The sequence below is a fragment of the Erithacus rubecula genome (genome assembly GCF_903797595.1).
Source record: "Erithacus rubecula genome assembly, chromosome: 20".
Taxonomy (NCBI): Eukaryota; Metazoa; Chordata; class Aves; order Passeriformes; family Muscicapidae; genus Erithacus; species Erithacus rubecula.
In genome coordinates, this window is record NC_136672.1 from 4,681,974 (window position 1) to 4,703,017 (window position 21,044).

At 46.0% G+C, this 21,044-nt stretch overlaps 1 protein-coding gene across 1 annotated transcript in view; it reads left to right on the forward strand.

Annotated features, from left to right (window-relative positions):
* The first annotated feature begins 1,284 nt into the window (after window positions 1-1,284).
* The window catches only part of UBE2O (ubiquitin conjugating enzyme E2 O), a 61,583-nt gene continuing 41,823 nt past the window's right edge, over window positions 1,285-21,044 (forward strand). The window contains exon 1 of the mRNA XM_079323394.1: window positions 1,285-1,713. Coding sequence (XP_079179520.1) covers window positions 1,336-1,713 — 378 coding nt within the window. The 5' untranslated portion in view covers window positions 1,285-1,335. The remainder of the gene's footprint in view (window positions 1,714-21,044) is intronic.

The window sequence follows — 21,044 nt, forward strand, 5'->3', positions numbered from 1 at the left end:
TTCAGGCATTTTCTTGATACTCAAGCCAGAGCTGCACAGGCAGGAAGGTTTAGGGAGAGAAGAGGCAGGATGTGTTGTGGTAAAAGATAGGCAATAAAAGCTATTTTGGATTCCTTTAGTCCTTTGCCTGCCAGAGCAGCAGGACCTCCTTAAAAAAACTTTTCTATTTACAAAATCTCTGCAGACAGAGGGGAAAAATCCTTAGAGTCAATGAAGCCAAATATTTGGCTCATTTGCACACCCTAATGAGGGCTTCCAGGAGCCATGAAAAGCAAGACCAGGCTTTGATGTCAGCTGGAGAGCAGCTCCCAGCATCGAGCAGTGCCAAGTGCCAGGGTGGAGCCCCCCTGTGCCCGGGCAGACGGATCTGAAAACAGCACAGCCCCCATCACTGGAGAGTGGGAGACGATGCAGGGCAGCCCACAATGACTGAGAACTGAGGGATGATGCAGTGCAGTGGGGCTCAGGGACAATGCAGTGCAGCCCCCAATCCCTGTGGGCACCAGGGGATGATGCAGTGCAGCCCCCATCCCTGGGCACCAGGGGATGGTGCAGTGCAGCCCCCATCCCTGGGCTCCAGGGGATGATGCAGTGCAGCCCCTCCATCCCTGGGCTCCAGGGGATGATGCAGTGCAGCCCCCCCCATCCCTGGGCACCAGGGGATGGTGCAGTGCAGCCCCCATCCCTGGGCTCCAGGGGATGATGCAGTGCAGCCCCCATCCCTGGGCTCCAGGGGATGATGCAGTGCAGCCCCCATCCCTGGGCTCCAGGGGATGATGCAGTGCAGCCCCTCCATCCCTGGGCTCCAGGGGATGGTGCAGTGCAGCCCCTCCATCCCTGGGCACCAGGGGATGGTGCAGTGCAGGCTCCTCCATCCCCGGGCATCAGGGGATGATGCAGTGCAGCCCCCTATTCCTGTGGGTCAGAGGAGCATGCGCCCCCCCATTCCTGGAGGCGATGATGCAATCCCCCTATCCCTGGGGATTAGAGGACGATGCAGCCCTGCCATCCCCGGGGCCAATGGCGCGGCGCAGCGAGGCCCCCCATCGCTGGGGACGATGCAGTCCCGCACCCCCGGGACGATGATGCAATGCCCCGATTCCCGGCGATCAGCAGACGCTGCAGCCCCCCCGTTCCCGGGGCCGGTAACGCAGCGCGGCCCCCGCCCCGGGCCCTCCCCTCACGCCCTCCCCTCACGCCCTCCCCTCACGCCGTGGGCGTGGTCTGCGGCCGCTCTGGGCGTGGTCCCCGCTGGCCCCGCCCCTGGGCCGTTACTTGCCGCCCCTCCCCTGCCCTCCCCCTCCTGCCGGCCGCGCGCTCCCGCTCACCGGCGCCATGGCGGACCAGCCCGAGGAGGGGGCACCGGCACCGCCGGCACCGGCACCCCCGGCTCCCCCCGCCGCGCTGCCCCTCTCCGCCCCGCCGGGCGGCTCCCAGCGCCTGCTCTTCTCTCACGACCTGGTGTCGGGCCGCTACCGCGGCTCCGTGCGCTTCGGCCTGGTGCGCCTCATCCACGGCGAGGACTCGGAGGAGGACTCTGAGGAGGGCGGGCGCGGGGCCGCCACCGGCGGCACCGCCAGCTCGGGCGGCTCCGAGTCGGGAGGCCCTGGCGGCGGCGGCGGGGAGGAGGGCCGCGCCAGCCCGCTGCGGCGGGGTTACGTGCGGGTGCAGTGGTACCCGGAGGGCATCAAGCAGCACGTCAAGGAGACCAAGGTAAGCGGGGCGGGGGGCGGCCCGCGGCCTGCACGGGCCCGGCTCTCCCCGGGGGCTGGCCCCGCTTGCAGGAACGGGGCGCCGCCTTGGAGGCCTCCCGGGGCAGGGCCTGCACGGCCTGCGGGGCCGCGGGGTCGGGTGTGCTGGAGGCTCCCGAGCAGGAGGTTGGTGCCCCGTTTCAGCCCGTCCTTGTCTGCCCGTGCAGCCGGAGCGGGGAAGGGGCACGGTGTTCTCCAGGGTGTGAAATCCCGTTCCCTCCCTTGATCGCGCTCCCTCTGGCAGCCCAGCGTGGCTGCTGCTGCTGCCTTGCGCTGGTGGCAGAGCACGGCTGCTCTGCTGAGGCAGTGGGGCTTGCTGGCGTAAGGAGAAGCGTGCCTGTGAAGGTGATTTGAGCGAACTTCCAGACATCTCTCACTTGCCGGAGTTGTAGGCCGGTGTCTCAGCCTGTATTCCGAAGTGTCGTCATCGCCTGTTGTAGGGGAGTCAGCAGTCGAGTAGGGAAACCACCCTGGATAAAGGTTTCAGCAGGAAGCAAACACGATTTGGATCTGCCCTTGTTTACGTGAGCATTTACCCCTTGCTAATGAGGCGCACGTAAATCTGTGGCATCTTAATTATATCTGCCTAGCCACAAGGTGTAGATCTGCACTGGAATATTCCCACTTCCCAAAGTTGGTCTGGCCTGGGGTTTTAGCCCAGGCTGACTGACAGTTCAGAGACAAAAGCGGGCGAGGGGGGCACTGTAATAGAGCACAAAGGGGCTGCCAGGGATGGGCGTTGCACTGAGCAGAACGGTGCCTGCACTGTCCCTGCAGGGTCCCCCTGCTCCTCTGGCTGGCAGTCAGAAGCAGGAGGCTGCTGAAGAACCGTCTGCTTTGCTGTTTCAGAAAGGGCCCTTCACACCGCAGGAGAGAGGGGAGACTGAGAGCAAGAAAGGTGTGTTGCAGTCCTAAAGGCATCGCTAGGATTGCCAGTGCTACAGAATGAGCTAAATTTAGGTGGTAGTGTCATTAGACACGTGACTGCTTGGAGATAAGGAAAATGAAAACAGGTATTCTGAAAAGATACTGCCACATGATGTATTCATGTCTTTATAAAAGGAACCTCTTTTCTCTAGAAAAACACCATAATTAAATCACTACAGCCTTCCAGTAAACTCTTTCTGTGTTGTTGCAGCAAAAATTTGTCCCAAGTTGAGTTTGATTTTCGGTATCTAAACAAAGCCACCTCCTTTTGGGTAAGTAAACATGGATTTAGTTGGTGCTGTTGGGTTCCCAAATCCAGAAGTGTTAGCTCTGACTTCAGTCACTTGGTAACTGCACTCACTGCAGTGTTAAAAAAAGCTGGACTGGGGAGGATCAGAAATCAAAGACAGTTATGTAAATAAACAGTGTGTTTGTCTTCCCTTTTAGTGCTGCTGCCCTGGTGTAGGTGCCTTTACCACTCTGGTAATGGACCCTGGGGAAAAGTTTCCTGAGTGCTTGAGAAATTTAGGTGTACTTCTATTGATTTTTTTTTTTTTTTTTTTTTTTTTTTGGAAAGCTGCCCACTAACCAAATTGAGAGGCATTGTGTACAGTCTGCACTGCAGTTTGGGGTTGCTGAAAACAAACCTGACACCACTGGAAACATGCAGTGGGACTGATGATGGTTTTGTGGTTATATCAGGTTTTTTAGCTGTCTGCTGACCCTGCCCCCTTTGGGTTGCACTGGTGTGTCAGAGCCAGCCAGGTAAACCTGACATGCTTGTCATTGTCTGTGCTGGGAGTGGTACAAACAATAGACATTATATGGTTATTCTGGGTCTAAAGTTCGTTGGCTTTTTGGTGCTGCAACATCTTTTGACTATGTCTGGCTCTAGCATCTTTGGCTATGAGAGTCTTTTTCCATGTCCTTAAAACATTAACCTGTCCTGGTGACTGCTAAACCCTGAACTCCAGAGGATGCTTGTTGCACTCTTTTATTTCCCTTAAATCTGAAATGGGCAGAGGGTAAAGGTGCTCTTGGGACCAAAGCTTTTCTGAGTCTATTTAGTGTATCAGACCTTGATTCCACACAGAAGGCTGGCTGCCTGTTTATCTCCTGTTTGTCAGGTGCTTCAGGATCTGGGAATCCTGGTGTGTGTATTGGATAGAGTGAGTGCTGTAACCGAGGGAGAAATAAAGTTGTTGGAAATTTTAAGTCCAGTGAAATGGCACCTTTGGCTTCCAGTGCAAAGGTCAAAAGTAATTTTCTTTACCCAGTTATAATCCTTGAGCATTCTTGTCTTTTCTTGGACAGTTTGGGGTTGGTTTTTTTCTTTTTAATGTAGGTTGTCTAGTCATTTTTGCTGTTGCTTCTGCAAGTTCAGCACTTGCTGTTGCTCTTTCCTGTTGGGAATGGTAGGCAGAATGCCACTTAAACTCAGGCACACAATTACTGATGTTGATCACTAATAAAACTTTCTCTAGAGATAGAGCTTTAGCATTTGGTGCAAAGCCCCACCAGCTCCTCCAAGAATTGTATATTTGAGCACATTCCTGCCTTTGATTCCCCTGTTGACAGTCATCAGCAGCATAACAATGATGTGAATAAAAGAAGAGCCAGGATTTCTTTCTCTCTGGCTTCAAGTGGTCCTTCTCTGCTTTCCATGGCCATATCACTCACTTAAGACACTGGGAAATCACTGTTGCTGAGTATTGTAAAACCTAAGCAGACCTGGAAGGAGAAAACTTCCCAAGTGTATTTGCCATCAAATCTGCAGAGTAGTTCCTCTGGCTGGCTAGAGCAGCCATCTCTGTGTGTAATTTGGAAGTTCTTTGAACACCAGATGTGTTTTCTAACAAATTATCAGAAGTACTTGGGACCCAGCTGAAATTTAATTTCAGGATCTCTCCACTGTAGTTCAGCATTCCTGCTACACACTAGAGTTGGCTTTGAGAACTTTATGGAAATACTTGAACATACTAGGTATTAGTCAGGCTCTGGGGACTTGAAAATGCTGCTGCCCTTCCTCCTGCCTCTCCCCTGAAAGCCTCAGAGCTCTCTGCCACCTTTCATTTTCACAAATCCTGGGCCTCTTGTGCAGCTGGGGGAAATGGAAAGTGCAGGTGTTGTGTTTCAGCACCTTATCTGAAGAACTTCAGCCAGCCAGGCCTCCTGAGCTCCCTGTGCTGCCTCTGGGGGTGCAGGTGTGATGCTGTGGTACACAGACAGTGCTGATGTATGTGTAGGGGCCATTGAAAGACCCCAGGTTTGCTCTGAGAGTCCGGGTGCAATTTAAAAAAAGTTTTTAGCAGCCTTTTTTGTAAGGTCCAGAATAAGATTTAATTTGAATGAGTCTCTTACCTCATTCAACTTTGCTTTGGAAACAGATTCAAACTATCAGACTCCTCAGACATGAACTGGTGGCTGATAAACGTGGAAATTTTCTGTTATCTCCAAAAGGCACTTCCTGAGTTCAGCTCTGCTTCATCCCACACAGACCTTCTGTTCTTTTCCACCCTTTGCTCCTGTAATTTCCTGACCTCAGATATTGGGTGATGGATCTACTACAAGGTCACAGGAGGAATTTCTGGAAATCCTTAAGATCTGTGTTTTCCCTCTGTCCATTCACAGCCACTCTGAGCCCTTACTGCTGGGATTCCAGCTCACCAGCATGTGCCCTTCAGATTTTAATCCTAGCTAGTGACTCTGCAACTTATTTACAACTGAGGCATGAAAACAACCTTAAAAATCCTCCATCTTCAAACCTGGGAGGTGTTGGCCATCTGGAAGTGCAGTGATGCAGTGTGGGTATGTTGGGCAGGATCCTTTTTGGGGCCGTGAGGAAATGCTGGCCACAGTGCCAAACTCTGCTTCTGTTGCAGCACACAAATTCCATGCCCCTAAACTATTAATAGTGGGTTTTACTGCATGAGGGAGCTGTATCTAACCCTCTTCTTGCATCTGACATTTCAGTGAGTCTCCCAGGGGGGTTCTTTGAAACCACCTGATGTTTGTAGCTGTTAGAGACAGAAAAGGCTTACTGGAATTTTTGCAGTTCTGCATAATATAGAACCAATTAATGTGTGACCTTTCCATCCTCTGAGTATCCATTGCAAGGTTAGGTACCCTTGGGTCAATTCCCTGTTTTACTTTGATTTGTTTGGCTCTTGTGATACAGACTTGGGGAAAATCATTAATATTTTACTGCAAAAGTGGAATCCGGCACAATTCACAGTGTGGAAGTCTCAGGAGTACTAAATATTGTACACTGTTAGTGCTTTGTGTACTGTGTGCAGAGTGAATTGGTAATTCAGGAGTTGAAAGTGGCCATCTGGGCTAAGCCATTTATTATAATTATTCCAAATGTAGACAGGAGTGTTATTTTTAAAATGGATGAAGCCTGTCCTCAAGCAAGCAGTGTTTGTGATATGCTCTCTTCCAAGGTGTGCTCCCTTTCAGTGTGCTGCTATAGCTTAAAAAAACCCCAAACTAAATTAGTAATGCATTTAGGACTAGTCAACAAACTAATGTGCACTAAAAGCTTTAGAAGGAATCAATCAATGCCCATGACAGGCTCTGAAATACCTGTGTGGGTGAGACATTTTGCTGCAGCTTTCTCATACTAGTTTATTTGCTGATGTGATGCAGCTCCTGTGCAGACTATGGCAAAAAGGGTCTTCAGGCAATTTTATAAAGTTTCTTTTTTGGCTGAAGATTCTTTATTGAAGTTAAATAGCAGCAGCAGCTTTGACAGATGCTTTTTGGGACAAGGTCTTGCTTGACTATGGCAGCTATCCTCAGCTCCTCTCTTCAGAGCAAAGACATTATTTTTAATGTTCAACATCTGTGTTGGTGTGGGAAATAATTGGTGTTTGGAAAGCTAAAAGCCTCTTCTCCTTTGACTGTTTAATTGCTTGGGGGATTTCAAAGGCTCAGAAGGTGATGACACCTTCCTAAATGCTACTTAGGAAAACCCTTTTTCATTTTTTCCATTCTGCTGTTACCTCCCACCATGTGCAGGGTCTTTGCCCACAGGGACCTGTGTTTAGGTCATCCTAAGTACAGGAGCTGATCATTTGAGCTGAAATCCTTGCACTTGCTTTTGAGGTTGGCAGTCCTGACTTTCCTGGAACTGAGAGATGTGAGATGATGGCTTGGCTTCTGCATTTTGCATAGTTCTCCAGAGTACTTGACTCAGCTCAGGCTCTTCCTTGTGTAGCTGGTGGGTCCCACTGCTTTAGACCTTTAGACCAGTGGAAGGTATGAGAATGCTAACTCTTAGGGGGGAAAAAAAACCTGAGAGGAAACTCCATGCTAATGTTTGGGCTTTCTTCCATTTGCTTATGGACTGCTACATAGAAATGTGCATATTTGTGTCTGAATCAAAAATACTCTGCTAAGTTGAATTTGTGAAGTTAAGCAAAAGTGAGTTTCTCTTGAGGATAATGTCCCAGGACTGGGATAGGGTTTTTATATTCTGAATGTCAAATATTTCTGTGAAGGGAGCAGGAAACTTTGAGGGGTAGTGATTGTTAGAGGTGATTAAACACATGAAATACTATGAGCAGCATGTGGTTTTGACAGTAAAGATGCTAGGGATTGCTGATTACTGTAATAGCTGCAGCATTTTCAGATGTGCCTGAGTTTCAAGTTGACAGGTGTCTTTTTAGCTTTAATGTTAAATCTAATGTCTATGCTGCCTGAATTTCAGAAGATCCTGTGCCTGTGGTGGTGCAGAGCACACACAGCCCAGCTTGGTGCAGTTGGAGATTTACAGACTTGGATGCATTTCTGGGTAGATAATATCTCTTCCTGTGCATTTCAAGGTTATTGTTACCTCCCATGTGTGTTTGACTGCACATCTGGCCAAAAAAAAATGGATGGAGTCATGTCTGCTGTGCTTTCTGCCCTGTTTGGGTGCACTTGGACCAGGTTATGGAAGAGGCACAAGAGCAAATTGTGGACATTTATTGGGCTCAAATCTTCAGTGTGTGGTGTAGATGGAAATAAATATGGTGGTGCTGGATGTGGATTTGATAACTATATAGGATATGTGCATGTGCAGGAGAGGTAAGGGGAACTACAGGTGATGTTATCTTAATTGTATTAGGGTTCAGAGTAACTTAATGGAGAGACAGATCCAGGAAGTACCTGCAGATGGAATTTCTTCCTCCCCCAGAATGACCTGTAGATCACCTCCAAAACCACAGGTTGAGAGTGGGCAGATTTGAAGACTAAGAAATCAGTACTTCTGTGCATGTTTTGGATTGCTTTTTAAAGAAATGGCATCACTTCTATGCTTTGTTCAGCCTTCTCCATCAGTCAAGTGCAGGTTGTACCAGAGGAGCTCTGACTGCAGGGAGCTGTGGTTCAGTTCAGGTTACTGGGAAGACTTAAGCTAAATAGCATTGATGCTTCTATGCTGTGAGGCAAGAGTGAACTGTGTGCCTGCTGACCTGCTGGTCTAAAATTTAACAAATGAATAGTTAATGTGTGGAAGTGGTGTCTTAGGCCAGTATCTCAATGAGCCTCTGTAATTTTGGTGAGTTTTTGGATTTCCTTGCTGTGTGAGCTGCTGGCATGGTATATGAGGTTGCTTGGATATACAAAGTGGAAGCCAAGATGCTTTTTATGCACATAGGCTGAGATCTTGAAAGTGGGACACATCAAGCTATACCATAAATAATCTGCCCAGTTTTTCAAAGGGTTTGAACAACCAGCTCCCTGATGATGTATATTGAATGCTCTAGGTGGGTAGGCTTCTTTGGGATTGCAAAGCTGGGTTTTTCCATGCTTTTGCCATTGTCTTTAAAATCATGACCTCTGTTTCTTTCCTCAACAGCTGGTGCTGCTGCTCTCTGTGTGAAAGAATGGGCAGTGTGAAGGCTGTTGGCAGGAGGTGAGCCCAAGGACTGGCAGCAGAGTGGGCCAGGAGAGGACAGGAGCACTTGGTGTCTTACTGTAGCTTCCAGGCCAGAAAAAACTAAATTCACAGGAGTACATTAGGAGCAAGGAAACCATGCTCATCTTGCATTTGCAATAGTATCACTTCACAGCCTCTGGTTACAGCCTCTTGAGGTGAAGAGAAACTGCACAGCCATACCCTTGGTCCATTAAGCAGGATTGGTTTTGTACAATAAAACTGCAGCAGTGGTACTGTGTGGTTCTGTATGCAGCACACATCAGACAGTCTGTGGTTTGCTCTTACTGCTGCCTGTAAACCCTTTAGCTTTTCTGCTTGTGAGGAGGGGGTTTGGAGACAGACAGGTGAAGAGGGCTATTTAATCAGCAGCTGAAAAGATGAGAAGCTTAAGGCTTTTTTATTTTCCTTAGCCTGGAGCTGGGAGTTGTGGTGCTTTATTCCTGTGGAAGTGACTGGGTACAATTGTCATTTGTTAGTGGATGATGAATCTTCTGCTTAGTAAAATACACTAATACAGTGAGCTGGAATTAGTTCCATCATGACTGATTTATTTTTTTTCCTACTTTTGAAAGTATATAACTTCTTTGAGAATAAAAGAACTTTGCTTATGAATCATTTGGGTGTAAGAAATAGTGCTGCTTTTCTGCTGATAAAGGATACTTAGCAAATAAGTAGCACTTTTCATCTTCAAAGCATTTCCTGGGCTCTGATGTGGCAGTGGGTGTTGGAAAGGTGACAAAAACTCTCCCCTCAGGTGACTCTGGGTAAGACAGCCAGCATTAGTGCTGCCAGGTGGTGTTTTCCTAGTGTGTGCTCAGTGCTTTCTCTATTTCACCATTTTCAGGGCTCAAGAGCTTGAGTTGGCTGCTCAGTGGAAAAAAAACGTTCTGCTTTTTGACATTCTTCAGTGCAGTTACAGCTAGAGATTTGTCTGGGAAAATTACTCTCAGGCAGAGCCACAATACATTGGTTTTTTGGCATATGTGTGAAATGGGATGCTTGGGAGCTCACCACTTGGCATTGAGTAACTCAAGAGTGATTTGATTTCACTTATGTGAGGAGCTAAACTGAGTAACCCAGTGTTTTAAAAGTTAGTTTAGGTGTAAATCTAGTGAGCTGGGAGGTTTGCAAGGCTGGGTGAGAAGTGTAGTCCATGAAGAACAGCAGAGATTAGTTAGTTCATAGTGTGCTTCTAGAATCAAGTGGGTGTTTCAGACCTCTTGGCTCAAGATCTGTTGTTAGAGAACTGGTCCTAGATCTCAGTCCTCAGTGAAATTGTTGGCAACAGCTACACTGAGACAGTTGGAGCTTGAATAGTACTGATCACCAAGGAACCTTTGCATTTTCTTTTACCCTCATGGCACTAGAACAGCTCTTGTGCTTTAGCTGCTGCTGGAGGGGGCTGGAGGTGTCAGCAGTGTGAGGGGCTGCTGCCCATCCCAGGTGTCCAGTGCCCTCTGCCCTCACACCTTTGCTTTTCAGGATTTGCAGTGAGTGCATGGAGCACTGCTTAGTATTTTTGTTGGGAGTTGTTGGGATTTCCAGCAAGGCCCTGCTTGTCCTTTGGCTTTGCCTGTCTGTCTGCTTTTGAAGATGAAAGTTTAGTTGTTTTTTTTTTTCCTCTTGGAAGGTTGGTTATGTATCTAATCCAAGTGAACAAATCTCATGACTATTGCAAGTAATATTTATGCTTCCGTTCAGCCTCTGAGTCCAAGTCCCTTGAAACAACATTAGTCTTGAGACAAAATAGCCACATTTTCTAAATTTAGAGTTACTACACAGTTGGATAACTGGCTGGAAATGATACATCATGAACTGCCTCTTCAGATTTGTTTTGTCCTTAGCACATGCAACTTCTGTCAGAAGTCTTTTCTCTGTATTTGTGCTGCAGGTTATTGAAGTTGCTCTAATTTCCCATGCCTTGTCTTAATGAACTGTCCTTGGGTTTATTTAAAGCAGAAAGTGGGAGCAGGGAAGAAGGAGGAATCTCCATCCTTTGTTTAAAACTTTGCTTTTGTGTTTTTTGTTTCTTAAAGTCAGCACATGTGGATGATTCATTTGCTTCCTGTAAGGGGAGTTCTATCCAATGTTTCAAGTGTATTCCAAAGAGCTTGGGAAGCTCTTCCTCATTGTAGTAGTACATAATCACAGTACTTCCTTGGCTGTGCATCTCTGTGCATTCTTGAAATACAAGAAAGAAGAGAGCACCCTGTGGAATGCCACAGCAGGGAAGGTGACACTGTACAGGAAACACCACCATTCCAGGCTGCTTAGTTTAGGAAAAAAAACTCCATGGTGGCTTTCTTAATTCACTAAGTGATATTTTTATCATCCTAATGTCAATGTTCTGGGATCTCACTTATGTTAAAATTGGACAAGCAGATCCAGAGTGTGTCATTGACTCAGTAACTACTTTTTCACCCACAACATCTGACCTGTATAGCTGATTCGGCTTTTTGATGCTTCTGACTCTGGGGCCAGAAAATTCCTCTGTTTAGTTGTGTGTGGTGGTGGGGATTGTGCTGGTACATGATGGAGAAAAATGTCATTTGGTTCACAAATGAAATCTGCCCTGTAATGATAAAGCAAAGTGCAGGGTGACTATTGTAACAAACAGTGTGCTGGGCAGGAACTCCCTGTGAGCATTCTAGGGTGGTGCTGCTGAGGGCATCACTGCAGGAGCAGCCTGCTCTGTCTCTCAGAGAAGTTCTGTTAAAGAGTTAACTCTCTGCTTTGATTCCTTGAATTAGAAACCTGTCCCAGTCTGAATGAGAAAAGTTGTAATTTCTAGCATAAACATGCAAACAGCTTACACCCATCTCCTCTGGTAGAAAGCAAATCTAACTCCTAAATAGCTGCTTGTCTTTATAAATGTGCTATTATGTGCTGAAGCCCAATTATTTTCTCCCTTTTCACCCTCAGACTATATATCACTAACTTCCTTCCTGGAGAGGCTCTTTCCCCACTATTCCTGCAACTCTTGTCCACACTTACTCCAGCTCACACCATGCTTTCTTCAGCAGAGGTGCCTCTGGCTGGCCTGATCAGCCTCGAGTGCCTTGTTGAATGTTATTAGTGTTTCTTTCCTGAGCCCAAGTGGTAGATGAAAACAATTCCCACATCAAGCACTCTTTGTAATTTCACAGGAATATTATGTTATCTGCTCTTGTGTTTCTTGTTCTGTTGTGGAGCTTAGAGAAAATATAATTTATGGAAAATAAATATCACCATGTGGTAATTGCTCTGGTCACTTCAGTGAGTGTGTAAACTTTTTAGTTAGAAGAGTCTTCCTGGTTTTTTTTCAGTGTTGACATTCTGAACTTTGGAAGAAATCCAGGCTGAATTCTTGGCTTCCTCTTAATTGTGCTGTGTGCATTATTTTTCTATTCTCAGTAATATAATTTAGTACCAAATTGCCATCCATGTGTATTGGTTACCATCTGAAATCTGCTTGTGCACAGTGGTTAAAATGATTGTGGTTTGAATTTCCTTCTGCTTTAGTATAGTGAATGTAGCCCAAGTGTATGTGTTGCACTAATTCCTTGTACTCTACTGCTTAATTGGCACTTGGTGCAAACACACTGTGTTTATTCACACCTCATGTCCCCCTCACAGGGATGCTTTTGTTTCTTTTGTTAGTGCCCCATGCAGTTACTTTCTCTTGAGCTCCAGCAGTCTCTGATTAGCCCGTGTAGAGCTGTGCAGAGCTCTGGAGGAAATGCTCTTATCTGAGAGCTCCCAAAGCAGAGCTGCAAAAGAAACTTTTTCCTCTTTAGTGGTTGGGGCAGATTGGAAACTGGCACTGCTGGAAACTGTTGGATTTAACAAACAGTGTTTGATTTTGGCCATGGTCAGTTGGATCACCCACCCTACCTCTGATAGTAACCACTGAGTGCACTTTGCTGTCCTGGTGACTGACAAGAACATTAACTTTCTCTTGTGATAATCTCTTCTAATCTGGCAGTGATAAGTGCTTGCTGTCAGGAGAGCTGTGATGAGAAATGAAGGGACTGAAAAATCAGCTTTGAAGGTGGTGTTTGTAGGGCAGATTCCCATCTCTCTACCTGGGTCTCTGAATGAGTGTTTTGCTCTTGTATTGCTGAGAGGGCAACAAACTCAGGGTAGAGAGTTCTTTCCCAGAACTGGGATCTTTGTGGCTGTTTGGTACTGTTTGGGCTAGCAAGCCATTCTATAAAAGCATTTATGAGCAATTTTAGCTCTGCTGTGTGTCTCCTTGTGCTTCTCCTTGGTGCTGGAAGAATTAGTGATGGTGGCAGCAAACTGAACACCCCAGGAGCTAAGGAGTCCTGGGTACTTGTTCTGGAAAGCAGCCTAAGGAGTCTTTATGAAGTGCCAGGTGTTCTTGTTAGCCCTGCTAACTTAGCCCAGCTTTAGCACAGTTCAGGTTGCTTGCCTCTGATCTGCAGTGCTGGCAACACTTGAATAAAGCCTTAAAACAAAAAATCAAGGATTAGAGGCAAAATGATCTTCAGAGCATCATTGTCCAACCTGTGTATTCAATGAGCATGGTAGAAAAGACACCAAATTGTAGTCCCTAAGTATTTGCTAGCTGGGCTCTTGGTTCAGCTGGTTCCTCTGCTGTGCTGTAAGAGGATCAGGTACTGCTGCTGTGCACTGAAGTTTGTTGTTGTAGCAGGTTGTTTTTTCATAGCTCTTTGATTTTGATACCATTTGGCTGCTTCAGAGCTCCTGAAGCATTCATGCCCTTTGATTAGGTTTAGTTTTCTCTCCACACCTGGAGAGTCTCAAAGACCCTTTCTCTTCACATCTCTTGTCTTTGCTATTTCCATTGTTCTCTGGGAATTAAGTTATTCAGGGCAATGATATGTTCATTGCTTTTGAAAGCAGTCCCTACCCTGGTCTAGATGGCTGGCAGAGCATCCATTTGCCCTCTCAATTTTCCAGTTTCATCAAAAAAAGATCCCTAGATAGTCTCAAAATGCTTAACTGATTAATTATGACCTTCTAGCCTGGGAATGTTGTGTCTGAACTGAGGAGTGATGTTGAGCTGAGCTTTTAGGTTTTCCTGCTAGTGAACTGGCACGTGAGCTAAAAGGGCATTTCCCCCTCTCCCTAGCTCCCCACTAAATTGCTTTAGGGTGTATAAAATGAAGCAGGATTATCTGTGTTCTGAGGAAGAATAAAACAAAGGATGTTTCTTCTGTTCTCATGGAAATGAGGCTCTGGGAGGAGCACTGCAAGGTTAGTATGTGCTGTGTGCATACTTAGTGCAGCTACTTGAGCTTAGTCTCATCCAAACAGTGCCTTTGAGTTTATCTTCTGCTTTGAAAAAAAACCAGGCACCTGCCACGTTCAGCCACAGTGTGATTTAGCAAAGTGGCAAATCTTCATTAGAGACCAGGAAGAGCTTTTAATCAGAAATGACAACATGCAGTCTGTGATTTACACCCAGGCCTCAAGTGATGGGTGAAATCACCCTTCTCAACACCCACCTTGCTATAAATAGCTGTTTTCACTGGGGGCAGGTGCTACTGAAATGTCACTCGGGTGAAATCTGAGTGACGTGTTGAGTGTGTGTCTCAGAGCCGAGAGAGGCATTGTCTTTGTCAGATGTATTGAAACGTTCATTTCTCTGCCAAGAGATGTTGTAATGGTGAGAGAGATATCGATCAGACCTACTCTTGAAGTGTTTTGAAACTCTAATACTTCCTTGAATCATCTCAGTGCTCCATTCACAAAAGCTGCTGTTGTTAAAATGTTGCTTGTTAGGTATGTCTTGGTTTTATCCCACCTAATTCTGCCACCATAAGGGATTTTTTTCCCCCCAGGAAACTGCTTTTCAGTTCCTTACTTTTGTGCACATCACAAGGGGTTATTTTCTCCCCATTGTTATCAAAAGAAGTGTTGTTTGAGTGCCCAGACAGTTGGTAACATCTGGCAGTCTGCTTTTTGGTGGAGTGTTAAGTATCTTCACAGTTCTGTTTTTTTAATTGTCCTCTGAAAGAGCCATGGTGACTTTCCCAATGGAATATTTGTCTGTCACATGCTGTCTCTGCAGTGTTGTTGTGGGACTATACTTCTGACATTCATAGTTCCTGCAAGAGGAAAATTAGTTTGTCTTGATCCATCCCTTCAGCCCTGGAGTGTTTCTTGAACTTTGTGGAAGGGTCTGAGGTGGGTACATGTGGTAGGAGAAAAGTAGGATTCAATTGCAAATTGCCATTATTACAGTCACTTACTGAGATGAACTCTACCACTCATCACTTGGTCTTGAGATGAGAGCAGCAGCTTCTTTTTAAACTTCATTGATGTCTTTTTTTGAAAGCTACTTTATGAAAAACATCCTTGTTAGATGAAATAGATTTGGGACTTTTGAATTACAGGCTTTGATTTTAAGCAGACTTCAGATCTTCATGCTGTTCCAGTTCAAAAGGTGTGTGGTACTTAAATGATTTAACACTGAGGCTTCTGAGCACCTGGCTGGAGAACTTGGACACCCAAAGCCCATGGAAGTTATCCCTGTGTTGCTCTGCTTTAGATTGTCAAGGAGGATTTAGTGCAGAAGCCTATGGGTGATGGATTGTGGTCCTGAAAAGGATCTGGAGCAGGGCTGTGGTGCCAGACTCAAGCACTGATGAGCAGAGTGTCCCACACCTCTGTATAAATGCAATTTAGTAATTCCTTTTTTTAATCTTGCCATCTATCTTAGCCTGGTCTGCTGACCAGACTGAAAGCTATCAAGAGCTCTGAATTTGGGGCTGAAGCAGCGTGTATTTTGTACAGTGAAGGTGCCTGTTTGTACACAATGGGTTTGGGTGCTTTGTTTCATTTCTCCAAGTTTGGCACACAAGATGGAGAAGTTTTAGAGTAGATGCAGTGCTGGAATAGCACCAGGAACCTGAGAAGTGCTGGTGCTGCAGTGAGGGGGTGGATGTCATAGAAATGGTGTCTGTGGTGCTGGTTGCTGCTGCAGAGAGTGGGTCAGGTCTGTCCTGCCTTAGGGAGCCTGGATTTGGATGGGCTCTGGCTGCCACACCTGCCCTGACCTCTGTCTTAGTGCAAACTTCTTTCCACTGACATTTCCCAGTCAGTGTCTCAGAAGAGCTGCCTGAAAAAAGGAAGGAGTATATACCATGCAAAAGGAGAGGATGTGCTTGTTTCCTTCCAATTACAGGGAACTTTAAGCCTGATCTTTCCTTGGTTTGTTCAGTTTGGAGTGATACCAACCAGTGGAAAAATCGTGGGATTTTCTTCATCTGTGATTTTTCTTACCCCGCCCCTGGTGATCTCATATCTGTTTAAATCTGAGACCTGTTTCTGTGCAACACAATCCTTGCTGTTTTTTGACAGCTTATTGTGTGCACATTCTTTGTGCATCTCCTGCTCTTAACTGCTTAGTGTGTAGCAAAGCAGGAGTTATTTTTACTGCTGTCAGTGGTGTTGAGCTTTGCAGCACTGGGCGTATCCTGGTTCTGCATCCACAAAGCAAGCAGCCTTCAGAGGGATCAGGGCCTTGTACTGCTGCTGGTGATGGACAGGGCAGAAAAATGATGAGGGTCAGCCTGTAAAAACTGTTGGGTTTTTGAATGTCTAAAATTGGTATGGGATTGAAAAACATATCTGGAACAATTCCAGTGGGGAGAATGTGCTGCTCAAATGTGTATTTTCCAAAGGCTGTGGCAGTGAGGTGTGTTATTCTGTCAGTGCCTCTTCTGCCTTTTCTCAGTTCCTGTTGCATTCTGATGAGCTCGGTGTGAGCTGTTGTCCCTGCTGACAGGCTGGGTCCATGGCCCTGGTGTGCCCAGGGAGAGCTCTGAGCAGCTCAGACTGCAGCTCTAAGGGATGGGCCCAGCTCCCTGGATATGCTGCCCCAGAGCAGCTTTACACAAATGCCTTCTTTTAGAATTTTCTGTGTTTCATTTTTGGTTTCTTGGGGACTTTCTTAGGGTGGGTTGGGTATGTTTTGAAGAGTTGTTTTTTGCTGGCTCTGCATTAGTAGAGGCTGGATCTTGAAAGCAGTTTGAATTTCCCAGGACTTTTGGAACACAAGGGTTAGGTGTAATCCTTACATGAGAGTTGCTGCTCTTTTTCTTTTTGTACTTTTATGCAGCCCATGAGTCTGTTTGTCTTTGTTGTCTTCACTAATGGCTCACAGGCTCTTTTCCTGTGGAGACAGGAGTTGAGCTTGCTGGGTATCCCAAAGCTGGCTCCTGAATTTGTCTTCCAACTCAAATCGGATCCTGACTGCAATTTCTCCAGGAGACAAGTCCTTGTCCAAGGTAAAGCAGCTGGCCAGGCTTGCTGGGGGTGTGTGAAAGCTTTAGTGTTCATCAGTCCCAGTGGTCTCTGGAGCAGAGGGTGCCCATCAGATCAGGTTGCAGGTGTTTCTGCCATTATTTGAACCTGATGGCTTTTTTACAACTCTCTTGTGGAGCTTTTGTGGGCTATGTTATCTGAAGAGACATAAGGCCACTGCATCCATCCCTGCTGAACCCTGAAAAAATGCTGGAGCTGATTAAAGAGGCACATTCCCTCTGGAGATGGAGCTCCTTTGGGCAAAGGAATGTAGGTCATGGTTAAGTATATAAAATGAAAAACTACTCCATTGTAGTGGCAGCATTTCACCACAATAATCCAGTGAGGTCCTTGCACTACTAGAAAACCTGTTCTTCTATATATGATATTTAATATGACTCATTAAGCAAGCCTAATTAAACAGCAGCTTCAGCCTTACTGAATGGCATGGCACATACAATCCTTAAGGCTTTAGTGTTGGCATCCTGACCAATTCATCCTCCTGTGTGCCATGTTTTCCCTGTCCAAATCACAGCTCAGTGGTGTCAGAGCCCAGGGCCAGGGTAAAGGAGAGCAGTGAGGTTTGAGGCCCTGTTAAGTGTCTGATAGGATAAAGGTAACAGTGCATCCAGGGCAGTCTGAGCCAGGGACAGAGCTCCAGGGTAATGAATGGAGAAATGAATCCAAATGCAGGAATTAGTGGGATGGAAACTGGCTATGTGGGGAGGAGGAGGTACTCTGTGCTTGACTCTGTTGCAAAAGTGTGTGTTGTAACATGTACTAGTGCACACCTGATAAGAACCCCAAAAAGTTCTGACAGGAGGGTGAGGAATGCCTGTCAGCAGCAAGCCTCAGGCTGGTGGTTGTTATGCAGATGTTTATGGCTGGGGACTTCTCAGTAAAGATTCTACTGCATCAGGTGCTTTCTGGATTCTGTGGGTAATTTCATATTCCTAGCAAAAGTATTCCTTTTATGGTTTTTTTTGTATACTCAACATACTTTTTAATCTTGACAGTATCTTGAGTACATGAGTAGATACTTGAGTATATGCAGAGTGTTCACCTTTGCATGGAGAAGTGCCATTTTCTTGGTGTATTACTGTCCCCAGTTTAACAGTGCACCATGTTCCACCCCAGTGCTGCTGCATTTCAGTGGCTGATGGCACAGTACCCTGCATATGCTTGCAAAGCTGAGCAGCCTTTTTAAAGTAAAAATCACTATTGTAAGCATAGGAGTGTCCTGGCAGTGCCCTGTGTCACTTGGTTGGAGTTGCTGCTGGGGGTTACATCTCCTGTTCAGGAGTCTGCCACATCTGAGTACTGTAGAGTGGCAGTTAATGAGCAGGGGCAGTTTTAAAAAGGAACTTAGTTTGTGTATTTAATTAGGACTGACAGGCCATATAATGCAGCCTAAGGCTTATCAACCCATGGATCCTTCCCAGAACATGGCTGGGGCTCAGCACCTCGGAGCAGTTCTGCTTACGGTTGTGCTAACGCTGTTCAGTTCATGCCATGTGACTTTGCAGCAACTCTGAAATCTGCTGTCCAGTCATTCCTTTCCTCAGTCACAGGCCTGCAGCTTTGTCCCTGTTTCAAGGCTTTTTCAGAACAGTCCTCACTGTGGCATTTTGTCAGTGCTGGGTAAAGGCAGAGTTCAGTTAACCTCAGTTTTTCAGAAGAGGGAGAGGCAGAGCACTGCTCCAGCTGTCAGGGGAGCAGAGCCCTCTCAATCATCTTGCAAGGTTTTTTTTATAGTGTTTGCAAATCTGCTCTGTGTTTATGGCTCAGTGTTTCACTGGGGTTATGATGAGCTGAAATCCCTCTCTTATAGCTGAAGTCATAAAAGCAAAGGATGTATTATGTATGTTATGTATGTACAGCACATAATAGAATCTGGTGTTAAAGCAAAATACTCACCTGCTGTATATGTGCATAGAAGCATATCCTCAAAAAAGGTACTTTTAAGAAGTAGGCATCAAGTGAATTACAGTTCCAGGAAATAGGAGCTAACTGTCAAGGATAACAGACTCAGCTTAAGAAGTTAACATTTATTTTGCAGAGGAAACTATTGATTAGTTGTTCACCAGACTGTTTTTGTTGTTTGATGTGTAGATGCAAAGGCATCCAGATGTACAAAGCATGCACTTGGAGTCAAGCCACTGCAGGACATGGATCAGTGGCTTTGTAATAGATTAGCTTTATCATTTGTCCTTAGTATTTTTTTCTTCTTGGTTAAGATACTTGCTATTAGCACAAGTACAGTGCAAGACTCTGTATTGCATCTCTGCTAGGACCTGGTACCTTTCTGCTCTGAAAGGTGCTCTGGCTGCTTTTTTTAGAGGGGAAAAACAGCCTCTGACTGCCTGGCCATTTGGAGGCAGAGCTGCTGACTTTTGCAAACAGGCAGCAGGCTTTTACTGCTTTTTGTTTGTGCTGTCTGGAGTGAGCACTTCCTTCTCTAAGGAATCTCAGTAGAGCTGCTTACATCCAGTTAGGTTACACCTGAGAGAGTCCACAGGCAGTTGAAGGTGCTTTAGGTGAAAGACCTTGGCCCATCTCAGACCTTAGGCTGAACTGGCACATCTGAAGGAGGGGTGGGAAGGACAGGAGGGCAACAATGCACTTTGTAAATGTAGAACATTTGACAGTTTTGAAGTCAAACAGGATGCTGTTTGTCCCAATGCTATTTTAGCATCTTCTCTAACCAGTTCTGCATTGAAATACCTTACAGGTGTTATTGCTGTGTGATGTTTGTGACATTGGGCCAAGAAGACACTAAAGAAATTTTCCTGCTCAGAGCAGCTTCCTGATCTGTATGTAAGGTGAAAGATGCAACAAAGCATCTCTTAAAACAGTTTTAAACCTCAGTTTGGAAAATTCTGCAGCTTTAGTCTTTGACATTTACGGGGAAATTGTCAGCTCTGAGGTGAGTTCTGCTAACAATCAATCTCGCCTTGCTTGCCTGTAAGTGGTGACCTTTCAGAAATGTTTTTAGTGAAGGGGCAGTTCCAGGTCTCTCAGAAACACTCCTCTTGTTAAAAATGGAATATTTCACAGCTTCTTGGTTGGTCTAGAAGTGTGTTACTCCCCTGGGGACTCTTCAGATGCTGAGTCTCCTAAACACATAAGCCTGCCTTGAAAACTGGATTTGAGTATCGTGGGAGATATTTTTTTCCCAGTAGTTTGTGATTACTCTATAGCTGTTGGGCTGTAGAGCCTGTGCAGACCAGAGGAGCATCAACATGTATTCCTACAGGAATTCTGTAGCTGTCTGTATGTTATGTCCAGAGGAAAACCACACTGACAAGGATTAATGCACATATAAAGGATTTTGCCTTAAAAGATGTATAGATGAGAACTTAATAATCAACCTTTGAGCAACCTACCCTTTAGAATGGGAACAGTGTGTACATTGTAGAAAACCAGGGAACATCTGGCTTGATTGCTGCTGTGGTTCCTGTGCCATTGCTGCAAGTGTTTGCTTACACCAGGGGCTCAGTGAGTTCTGTGAGCCATCTCTGGATGTGCTGCTTGGTTGCTTAGTTCCCAAGGAAGAGATGGGGAGAAAAGAAGATTCCCCGAGCTATAACCTTGAATTATTGTCACATCAAATATGCTGCTGAATAACTGAACCTGCAGAGTAATGTGGAGAGGAGAGTGGTGTTTCCATGTGGATGCTGGGTGTTCTGCTGGGCAAATGCTGTGTTGTCTCAGGCTGCTGGCAGAATCTGGAGAGCTTACAGTGGATGGTTTAGAAGTCAGCCAAGAAAACACCCAAAGGCAAAATGATACAGGAGTGTTGTATGATGACATTGATGAGTTTTAAATATTAGTTTTTAAGTTAAAAGTCATGTCCTCTGGCTGAGATGGGAGGGAAGAAAAATTCAGTCGAGTAGACTTAGCTGTGCAAGGGGAAGAAACCAGGCTTTGCTCCAGGGGTGATAAGTCAGACTCTGCAGGGCTTTTATATTTCTGTCTCTATTGTATCATAACTGTCACCAGTTCTTGTTGAGATTTTTCTCAGATTTATTGAAATGAATTGAAAGTTGGTTGCTTTTGTATTATAGAGTGTGTGAGCAGAAGGCAGTGAATTAACCTGCTGTGGCTGGGAGCTGTTTTAGTCTTCCCCCAGCCATTCCTCAGGTGGTGGATCCACCCCTCACAGA